General features: G+C 36.0%; 1 protein-coding gene across 2 annotated transcripts; it reads left to right on the forward strand.

Annotated features, from left to right (window-relative positions):
• Positions 1–2,831: 2,831 nt before the first annotated feature.
• LOC111378241 (erythromycin 3''-O-methyltransferase-like) lies at positions 2,832–11,118 on the forward strand. 2 transcript variants are annotated; one of them, XM_023001410.1, is made up of 8 exons: positions 2,832–2,964; positions 3,834–3,895; positions 4,007–4,056; positions 8,600–8,833; positions 9,047–9,199; positions 10,228–10,323; positions 10,431–10,451; positions 10,733–11,118. In XM_023001410.1, exons 1-8 carry the CDS (start codon positions 2,897–2,899, stop codon positions 10,898–10,900), a joined length of 852 nt encoding a protein of 283 aa, XP_022857178.1. In that variant the 5' UTR covers positions 2,832–2,896; the 3' UTR covers positions 10,901–11,118. The 2 variants fall into 2 exon arrangements, with proteins under 2 accessions (XP_022857178.1, XP_022857179.1); XM_023001411.1 differs by having other exon boundaries at positions 2,848–2,975.
• Positions 11,119–11,422: the final 304 nt, after the last annotated feature.

Below are 11,422 nucleotides of genomic sequence, written 5' to 3' on the forward strand. Positions count from 1 at the left end.
TACTATAATGATAGTAAGGAGGGCTGTGAGGTCTACTTGTTGCTGTATGTAGATGATATGCTTCTAGCAAGTTCAAGTAAGACTGAAATCACTAAGATGAAGAACCTTTTAAAATCAGAATTTGATATGAAAGATTTGGGGAGTGCTAAGAAGATTTTGGGGATGGTTATAAAGAGAGATAGGGCTGAAAATAGACTAGTCATTTCCCAAGAAGCCTATCTAAACAAAGTCATAACCAAATTTGGTATGAATGGATCAAAATCTGTGAATGTTCCCTTAGCAGCTCATATGAATCTTTCTGGTGCACAATCTCCTAAGACTGAGGAGGAATTTAGAGAAATGAGGAACATACCCTACGCTAATGCTATAGGTTCCGTCATGTTCTCTATGATAACAACCAGGCCTGACTTAGCCTATGCTATAAGTTTCCTGAGCAGATTTATGTCAAACCCAGGAAAGCCTCATTGGGCAGGTTTGAAATGGTTGTTAAGGTACATTGTTGGTACATTAAATCTGGGTCTAGTGTATGAAAAGAGATCTGAAAAACTTACTCTAAAGGGATATGTAGACTCTGATTTTGCTGGTGACAAGGATTGCAGAAAGTCTACCACAGTGTACTTTTTTACACTAGGTGACAATTGTGTGACATAGAAGTCACAGCTGCAGCCTTTAGTTACTTTGTCAAGTACTGAGGCAGAATATGTTGCCATAACTGAGGCGGTTAAAGAATGTACTTGGTTAAAAGGAATTTTAAAAGAATTGAACTTCATGCATGATACATCTGTTATGTTTACTGATAGTCAAAGTGTTTTATTGCCTTGTAAAAATCCTGTTTACCATGAAAGAACTAAACATATTGAGGTAAAGTATCATTTTATACATGAGAAACTGTCTCAAGGTGAAGTTAATCTTGTTAAAATTCACACTGATAGGAATCCCTCTGATATGGGAACAAAAATTCTACCTGCAAGTAAATTTAGATTGTGCTTATCTTTATTACACATTGACACTGGTTAATTTTCTTGCAGGTGGTGGGCGATGATGATGAACAGTTCTTCCATGTGCAAATTCGCAACCAAGAGAGAGTGTTAGGAGAACCAAGGTGAAGAATGTGAGGATATGGTTCACCTAACACTATCAACTTGTGACTTGATGGTATTGATGTTGACACAATAAGGTCTTCCCCTTTTTGGCAGAGGCATGGTCTTCCCTTCTTATGTAGACTTACCCTCTACCATTTGAAGTAGAGTAGCTCTCGATTTTGTTCTCCCAGCTGAAAGTGAGCTCTCGTTTTTTAGCAAAGGGTGGTGGTTCTTCATTGGTTTTCCCCTCTCTCTTGGAAGGTAATTAGCAAGTCATGGAAGGCTATTCCTGAGCCTGAAAAACACCCATAAATTGAAGAAGCCGCTGAAACGAAGAAAGAAAACTGCAGAAATTCCGGCCGAACACAGGTTGTATTTTTCCATCCCCTTTTTTCTTTGTTTTGCCTTGAATCTTGTCTATTGGTTGATGTTTTGGTTGATTGAACTCCTAGGATCCCCAACAATGTTGTGTCACATAACCCGACACTCTTACGAAATACATTGGCAACTCATGATGAGAACTTCCATTCCAACGATGTGGTTTTTCCAGACCAGCAACTGCTCCTTGTCACCTCCTTCCGGCCAAGCCAATTGAATTGCTTTCCAAAGGCAGTTTATAGGATAGATTTCTTGTCTTAATTTGATAACATGGAGGTTCTTAGTGATCTGAATTTGGTTTCTTTACTGGTAATTCCATGACCGAAGACTGCCGATGAGTGTGACTACATTTGTACTTAAAATTAAAGTTTAATGACTTCGGAGTGTGTTTGAGCCCCATTATTTGACATTATAATGAGATGAATAATATTTTTTTGAAAAATGAGTGGTTGAATTTTTTTTGATTTACCTGTAATATTATTTTATTGAAGATTGTGTGGTTAAAAGTAGAAGAGAGAAAATTTTAATTTAATGTAATGAGAAATAATGGAGCTCAAATGGGGGCTTGATTGCATCGAATTAAGCCCGTCTGGTAGCCATTTTTTGGAAAAATATTGTTTTGAAAAGTGAATATTTGAGATTGTATGATTCAAAAGTAAGAAAAAATTTTGAGTTCATGTTTATAATATTTTAATATGTGAATGTTTAGTTGAAAATGAATACGTGGATGAAAAAAAAAAGTTTAAAGAATGGAAGAGCACTAGAGCATTTAGCCCATGTTTGATCCCATTTTTGAGGTAAAATTGTGATTTTTTGGAGAATGTACGATTAAAAAAGTAAAAAAAATTTATTTTATTAGAGAATATATGATTGAAAATGAGATTTGAGAAATTTCATTCTTGAATGGGGGCTCAAACAGAGCTTAATCTAATTTTTTTCCTAACAAAATCAAGTAGTAGATGCTGCATACGTGTCGATATCTTATAGGTTTCTAAGATTTGTATGTGATAAGAGTTTTCCCCTTCGCAAAATAATTTTATTTGTTAACAGCCGTTAACCACCGAAAAAGCCTCCCGCCGCTTCTCAATAAAGCTATAACCACCACTTTGCCGCCGTGGAAAATTAACCTTCGGAAATCCAAAAATGGCATCATCCAGTGCGCTCTCGCAGCTCAACAATTTGAATTCACGAGTCGTTATCTCTACTGTCCATGAAAATGCATTTCGCAGAAGAAATGCAAGATTTCGAATGGCAGCGTCAAGTAATAGTGGAAGTGGAGAAGTGGCAGTGGCATTCGTGTGTCCCCCCCCCCCCCGGATTTTTAAGATTATGGGTTTGAATTATTTGGTGTTGATTTCATTTTGATGAAAAAAAAATGAAATTTGGATTTGGGTTGGAACAGTACAGCTGAGAAAACCAACATTCCGTGGAGGGAAATGACAAAGGAGGTTTTGGAATCGGATGTGTACCGGAAGCTGGAGACCATTGAGGACGGCTCAATTGTGTATCCTGATTGTAATTTTTTAAATTTTTAAATTTTTCTTTATTCGTGTTTTCACAGTTCTATTGGATTCAAGTAAATAGATTTCATTCACATGATCATATTCAAGTTTAGTAATGGATAATGCCATAATGGACTTCTCTATCTTTTCATGTATTGATATCAGAATTTTATCTCCTGAATGTGGTTATATTTCTTTTCTTTTCTAAACACAAACTTCTAAGTTTTCACTTGAGATCTTCTTATGTCTCTTGTGCGTTAAAAGCTATGAGATGATTCATTATGTCTGTTGAGATTTAGATTTAATGATATCGCAGTATATTTTTGTTGTTTCTTTGTGTGCCTTGTGTTAAAATCATAGAGAATCTTGATTGGGCATTGGGAAAGAAAATTGTTGACTCGCTTTAATTTTACTGAAAAATGCTTATCATAGTTTCACTTTAACAGTCCATTTTAACTTACTAAAATAATCCCTGGTTATAAATTTTACCCCAACTACTAAACAGCGTGCAGCATATAGTTATTCTATCTGACAACTCATATTGATGCTTAAGTAGTTATGAGAATCTCAGAGTAATCAGTCTTAGCTATTTGCCAGTGAAGAGATAGTCATATATTCATTATTTTAATATGATATAAAATTATGAAGTAAAATTATATGATACTGAGGCAAATGGGGCATAACCTATGTACATTAGTAAAATCTATTTGAAATATATATGCTGTGAGAATTTCCATATGGAAGTGTGCCACTAAGGACATAACTCTTACATCGTTCGAAGTTCAAATAGGAAGAAAACATCCTGACAGCTCGCTTTTTATTTAACTCTTTTACTATGAAAATGCAATTTCATATCCTTCTCATATTTCAGCTGTTCTAAAACGAAAGGAGAAATGGAAAAATTATTGAAGAGAATCCTCTCAGAATCTACAAGTTAAGCTTAAATATAATTGGCACTCATAAACTAGCATCTTATTTTTTACCTGGATTTTGTTAATTGGAAATTTGAAAGGATTTTAATGGCGTCTAGATTTATTTATGCAGATTATCTCAATCCATTTCATGCATATGATGAGGGAAACCTTTCTTGGCTGGTAATTGGTGAATGATTCTTCTCCTGTAAACTTAATTTATCTGCTTTGATATACTCCTGTCTATCTCAAATCAGTCAACAGCTTCTTTTATTCTTCTCTTTTTTCGATTGATAATGCCTAATGGGATTGGGGTCAAGAAGGTCAAGAATATCATTATTTTACTTGTACTTTTGTAATACTTCAGAGTCACTGATGCAGCACCGATAGGATGATTAATAGAAATAGAAGAAAGATTCAGAAAGAATGAGGAATTAATGGAGGGGATAGAAGAAGAATTCAATAGAAGAAGGGGAGGGATGCGCCATAAGCCACCAAAATAATTATTCATTCATCATCAACTGAAAGTTACAATGCAAAATAGGTTTAAATAGTAAAGCAACCCTAACGAGTTTGGGCTCGAGTCCATACAAGTCCAAATTTAAATAATAGTCCAAGAAAATAAATAAAGCTTAAATAAAATAAGTAAACGTCGTCCGATGTCCTCATCAACTCTGTTGGGGTGGGAGAAAAACTCGACCCTATCGAGTTGATAGATATTATAGGCTGCAATCAATCTAATACTCCAAATGCTTCAAGTCAAGCCACGGGGGACAATCTTAATGACGAACCAAGTAACGAAATTCCATAATTGATAGTACTGAAAACTGTAGCTTATTCCCAAGAATATGATCTGACCAAGGGGGCCGATCTTTCCTTCTAACCAAGTACTGATACTGGACTTCAAATAACCAATACTCATGCACAACATTTTCACATGATTGTACATAATGAGGAGTATAAGAAGTACGTCGATCTACCCAACAAACAAGAAAGTACTGAATTTTGCCATCATTGGTCAATACAACACGTTCATCTAAAATAACATCAATTTTATCTTTGTGTGCTGTGATAGATGATATTAAAGTAGAAATATCTATATAGTCAAATTGGGGGTCCACAAAGTTAGGTAGAAATGGATCATCAAAGGAAGTAATACGGTATTTGTAAGTAATGAAGTCCTCAATATTTAAAGCAGAGTGGTAGCTAAAATGTGATGAAAGGGCAATGACATGTGCATTTGAACCAACATGCTTTAAAATTTTTAAAGGACCAGCACTACAAGCTTGCAATAAGACATAATCCCCAATATTAAATTCAAAATATCGTTTATGCAAATCAGCTTGAAGTTTATATAATGCATTACTTGTGTCATGTTGTTTATTGATCTCAATATGCAAGTCATGAAGATGATATACAAATGCTTCAGCTGACAACAACACACTAGCATGCGGGGACATGAGAATAAGATCTAACGGTCGCCTAGACTTATAATTATGAACAACTTCAAATGGATTTAGACCTAGAGACCGATTCATAGAATCATTATATGCGATGTGAACAGTAGGGGGGATCGAGTCCTAATTCTCAAGATTTTTCTGGACTAGAGACTCTTACAGTTGATACATAGCAAATGAGAAGTCTTTGGAGTTTCACAAATTATACCCTTATTTTCCAAAATTGGAGGAACACTAGACGGAGGAGGTCCTAGAAGGGACTTAACAAGAGGAAGTGGAGCCAATGAAACCAAAGGATGATTGTTGTTACGCTTTCTACATGAAGAAGATGACCTTGGGCTATCACGACCTTTACAGCTGATACATAGCAAGTGAGAAGTCTTTGGAGTTTCACAAATTATACCCTTATTTTCCAAAATTGGAGGAACATTAGATGGGGGAGGTCCTAGAAGGGACTTAACAGGAGGAAGTGGAGCCATATTAGACGGGGGAGGTCCTAGAAGGGACTTAACAGGAGGAAATGGAGCCAGTGAAACCGAAAGATGATTGCCATTACGCTTTCTACATGAAGAAGAAGATCTTGGACTATCACGACCTTTACAATTATTTTTCCAAATAGGAGGAACATTAGACGGAGAATGTTTTATGATAGACTTATGATGAGGCGACGCTAATGAGATGGGTGGACGACGATGACGGGGACTTAACAGGAGGAAGTGGAGCCATATTAGACGGGGGAGGTCCTGGAAGGGACTTAACGGGAGGAAATGGAGCCAGTGAAACCGAAAGATGATTGCCATTACGCTTTCTACATGAAGAAGAAGATCTTGGACTATCACGACCTTTACAATTATTTTTCCAAATAGGAGGAACATTAGACGGAGAATGTTTTATGATAGACTTATGATGAGGCGACGCTAATGAGATGGGTGGACGACGATGACCACGCTTTTCATATGGAGTATTAATAATCAACTCATAATCTTGAGCTAAAGAATAAGCGTGATCAAGAGTAGTGACACCTCGAAGGAAAAGCTCGCGCTTAAGATCATCTCTCAGACCTTGGCTAAACCTACTCAAAGTCATACTTTCATCCTTAATTAAATGACATTTGGTTTGAAATTCCTCAAATTGCGCGATATACTCACTCACTAATTGATTTTCTTGTTTAAGGGCATTCCATTGAGTAAGAATTTCAAAATTATCTCGTTCTCGCTTACGAATCTGATCCTTATTCCTACGATCGCGTCGAAAATATTTTTGATCACTTTGTCCACGATGATATTGTCTACTATGAGACGCTTCAGAATTAGTGTCAGTTAAACGAGAGGTTCGCTTAAAATTGCTTAACTTAGCAACTAGGTTCTTTCTCTCCTCACGAGTAGCAGTTATATCTGATTGGACAGTCGATAGGCTAGTGGCAAGTTGCGCTAGTTGTCTAGTGAGTGCATCAAATTGGGATGGATCCATGGTCAATGTATTGGAAATAGAGATGACAAGACGACCGCTATACAACTACATGCAATATAATACTAGCTAAATGACGTGTTATGATGAGATCAGTGAACAATACGTGCAAGTAATGGAAAATAACTTGTACCATTTTTTTTAATTTAATTTTAAATATTGGGATTAATTAAATCCAAAACAAGCTAATACTGCTAGTACATGTAAAATGGTAAAACAAGGGTCAACATTAGTCAAATTCTCCAATCAATTTAAGTGGGGAACAATGGAAGTCATTTCGGTTACTAGTGTTAATTCGATTAATGGTTTTGATCAAGTGAGATTTAAGGCTAAAATTATCATAATAACAGCGGCATAAGATTTTAATTGATGCAATTTTAAAAATGAAGCAGTAGTATAAACCAATACTAAATAGAGATCAAGGACTCCCTGTTGTTTAGTTTTGATTATTTGTATGCCGCTTGACCTGAATTGCCGACTTATAAGCCTCAACTATACTTCTGTTCTTCCATTCGTGTCCAATGGTTTTAACCTCTGCTGACTGTAACTTGTGCTGGCTCTGGTGTGGACGTAAAATTGAGTGTGGTGATTGTGACTTTTAGATTGTTGAGATGGACGAGGAAATATATGAGTGTGGTAACTGTGGTGGAAGTGTATGATCTTTGGTTGGTGGTGGTGGCCTATGACAATGAAGCGGCAGTGCTCTAGATGCCTGGGTATAATAGATAATGAAGTAGTAGCGTGATGGTGATTAAAGGCGATGACAGCAAGAGAGTGGTTGTGAGAGAGGAATCGAGTGAAACTGTGGGGTATTTGATGTTAATGGATTGGTTATAATCGGGTTTGGTCGGATATTTGGGACTAGGCCAGATGGGAAGGGGTTTGGATCCTGTTATAGAGATGGGCCAGCTGGGGTTAGTGTTTGGAGAGTGGGCCTGGGTCGTAAAGAGTAGGCTGGGTTAGTTGGGCTAAATTGGCTTGAATGTTAGGGTTTGGGATTTGTGGAACAACACCACAATTTTTATTTTTTTTTTTTAGCAGCAGCAAAAAAAAAAAAAAAAAAAACGAGAAATATATATTTTTTTTTTGGGCGTGAACAGTAACTTTTTTTTTATAAGAAACTGACCAAAATACTAAATTGAAATTCTGTGTGAACAGTACCCGAGATGAACAGTACTTTTTTTTTTTCAACTAAGACTCAAAATTGAAGAAGAAGAAAAAAACTGCTGCCTTTACCAAAAATTTTTTTAGTTCGTGCTGTTCCAACAGATTTTGGGAAGGAAATATGAATAAATTTTGGATTAAAGAAAAGAGATTACCCATGATTCGGCTCTGATACCAAATTTGATGCAGCACCAATAGGATGATTAATAGAAATAGAAGAAAGATTCAGAAGGAATGAGAAATTAATGGAGGGGATAGAAGAAGAATTCAATAGAAAAAGGGGAGGGATGCGCCATAAGCCACCAAAATAATTATTTATTCATCATCAACTGAAAGTTACAATGCAAAATAGGTTTAAATAGTAAAGCAACCCTAACGAGTTTGGGCCCGAGCCCATACAAGTCCAAATTTAAATAATAGTCCAAGAAAATAATTAAAGTTTAAATAAAATAAGTAAACGTCGTCCGATGTCCTCATCAATCACAAAGCAACTTTTGTTGTTATCTATGGTTTTCTTTAGAAAAAAATGCTTGACCTCTTGTAATTGACTTCTGGAGAAAATCAAGAATATAAACAAGATTTATTTTAGTAATAATTTTAAGAAGTTATTCTGTTTTAAAATGATGTATCTGCAACAGGCTGCAGCAGAAGCAGAACCTGCAACTATGTCAATGGTGAGACGAGCGATACCTTATGCTTCTTCGCTTGATGAAGCAAATCAAATAGTCCGTGGAAATTGGCTTCAGGCTATCGAAAGTCATCATCAGAAACATTCAGGAAACTCCTCAATTAGTGACATTATTGACATTGGATGCTCTGTTGGAGTGAGCACAAACTTTCTTGCTGACAAATTTCCATCTGCCAAAATTACTGTAAGTATGAATTATGTGTATACCATTTCAAGCATGCCACAATTTCTGTAGATATTGGACTGCTGGCAACAATAAGGATTAACGTAATGGGCAAACTCAATGAATTGTAGTTCTCGTATTAGACATGATTTCATTGTTGGTGCTTTACCCAGATTTCTGTGTGATGTCCATCCTGGGTCATACTTATTGGTCTTTGGTCTGCATCTTCTGCAGGGACTGGATTTATCACCTTACTTTCTTGCTGTTGCTCAATTTAAGGAAAAGAGAAGCAACCAGAGAAAAGATCCAATCAGGTGGATACATGGAAATGGTGAAAACACAGGCTTGCCTTCAAAATCTTTTGACCTTGTCTCAGTTGCTTATGTGGTATGTTGTGTTTTCTTGAAAACTTAAAAACTAAATTACATTTGTAATTAGCTTTCAAGAGAAACTAAATGCAGATATGACTAATACAAGAACCCCCCCCCCCCCCCCCCCCAAAAAAAAAAAAATTGTATTATTATTTTTATATGAAACACATCAATTTTTCTTTTGTTGAGTGATGATGGGATTGAAAGGATATGAACATAGAAAAGATATGAAATAAGAGATGATTTAATTTTCTATTATTGAAACGTAATCCTGCTTATAGTTTTTTTGCCCAATCCATGCTAACTTTGGATAGAAAATTCTTCCTATGGCAATTCGTTGAAAATCATATTCTCACGTCCACTAACATGGCTATTTCCTTGAATAAATTCAGGAAATGAGTATAGTGCAGAGAATCTTATTACACTAGTAAGGGAAGATTTACATCAATATAAATCTTGTGATATTCATGTTTTGACTTTTACTATTGGCGCTTCGGTAATTGGCTAATTTGGAAGCTAGAATATCTCGTACAGTAAGAAAATATGCCATACTAAAAGTTTCTCCTTGGTCAGAGTATGAACTCCATCTGAAGAATAACGGAAAGGAAACTTCCCTATCAGGATATGGTCAAGCTTTCCATATTATTTTGATGGACTTGTGGAAAAAAGATATTTTGCGTGCATGTTATCATTTACATGGTTTGATCCGTCTCAAAACAAAAGAAGTGGATAAATTGCTATAATTGAGTTAAAAAAAAGAAGAAGAAAAAAAGAAAAAACAACTTGTAAAAGTAGTTATAGTACTTGTCTTTCCTTGAGTGGTAAAGGTAGGACGTCAACCTTATATGTTAACACAAGGGGTTGAAGTCTAAAATAGGGAAGAAAACAGGCTCTACTTATAATTTTTTCCAACTCCATGTATTTATTGCTAGTGGTTGGCTATGAGATCTTATGGAACAACGTTCGTAGCTTGATTCTTGGCAGCTTTTGGAGACCTTTTTTAAAGCATGTATTCCTTTCCCTGACTCTGTTGTGCTGTTGCAGTTTCACGAGTGCCCTGAAAGAGCAATTAAAAATATAGTGAAGGAAGCATTTCGGCTTCTTCGACCTGGAGGCACTTTTGCTGTGACTGATAACTCGGTAAATAGCTTTAGAATATTGCAAATAGTGTTCATCTTTTATGTAATGTAATAATATATCATACCAGACCATTTCTTACATTACTTTCCTTTTGTTCTCTTTTGCAGCCAAAATCAAAGATTCTTCAGGTATGTTTTGTTTGTTGCTTTGTCAAGTTTTCTTTTGGCTTTTCTTCATCATGTGATCAAGCTTTCCATTATCACTCATGATGAAAACATCTGGATCTCGCTTTTCTAAATTCTTAGACCAAAAGAGAACAATGGTCGGAAGATGGTGACATTTTGGAAACATTTCGTAAACCTGAAAATATTTAATCATGGGAGCATCAGCAACCTTTTATGAATGGAATATGAAATCCTTACAGTTCTAGACTAACTGAGTTAGCGTCCTTAATGTTCACGTATTACAGGAACTATCACCGGTGTTATTTACATTGATGAAGAGCACTGAACCTTTTCTGGACGAATACTACCTTACGGATCTTGAAGGTAGCATGCGAGAAATTGGTTTTGTCAACGTGCAGACTGTTATGACAGATCCAAGACACAGAACTGTAACTGCCACTGTGCCTTCCTGATATGTGTCATCCTCTTGATTGTGCTCATGGAGATCATGAAACCATTATAGGAGCAAGAAATTTCTTGAATTCATGCCCTAATATTTTATGTACACACTTGCATACTGCAAGTATAGATTGACGAGAAAATGTTAATTTTGTAACAAGGCAGAAATGCTGGTGGAATAGTTTGATGCAATGTCAGTTTCTGATGAAAGAAAGTTTTCATATTATACAAAGTTCAAGGGCTTTTGCTCAACACGGAGGTATATAAACCTCAGGTTAGGGGGACCGAGTTCCATCGGATGTTGGGTGCATAGCGGACATCAAGCAGGCTCAAGGTTTGGCCATGATGCATTACTAATTTGCAGGGACAATAACTTTGAACCTCAACTTGCAAGTTATTGCCTACTTAAATCCATCCGCTTCCTTTGAAAGTTGACCTTATTTCACATATAATCTGTTAGAAACTTCAAATAAGATTATTTGTTACGGGGAATGCTCTTACACACCTCAAGAAAATGAGACAACCTTGATTAAGAA

This window comes from Olea europaea, unplaced genomic scaffold, assembly GCF_002742605.1.
Source record: "Olea europaea var. sylvestris unplaced genomic scaffold, O_europaea_v1 scaffold1794, whole genome shotgun sequence".
In the NCBI taxonomy this organism is placed as follows: domain Eukaryota; kingdom Viridiplantae; phylum Streptophyta; class Magnoliopsida; order Lamiales; family Oleaceae; genus Olea; species Olea europaea.

Excerpts from the sequence above, each read along its gene's own strand:
- LOC111378241 (XM_023001410.1), top strand. The coding sequence starts at position 2,897 with ATGACAAAGGAGGTTTTGGAATCGGATGTGTACCGGAAGCTGGAGACC. Across the intron at positions 8,834-9,046 it reads TTCCATCTGCCAAAATTACT|GGACTGGATTTATCACCTTA; the intron begins GTAAGTATGAAT and ends CATCTTCTGCAG. Across the intron at positions 9,200-10,227 it reads TTGTCTCAGTTGCTTATGTG|TTTCACGAGTGCCCTGAAAG; the intron begins GTATGTTGTGTT and ends GTGCTGTTGCAG.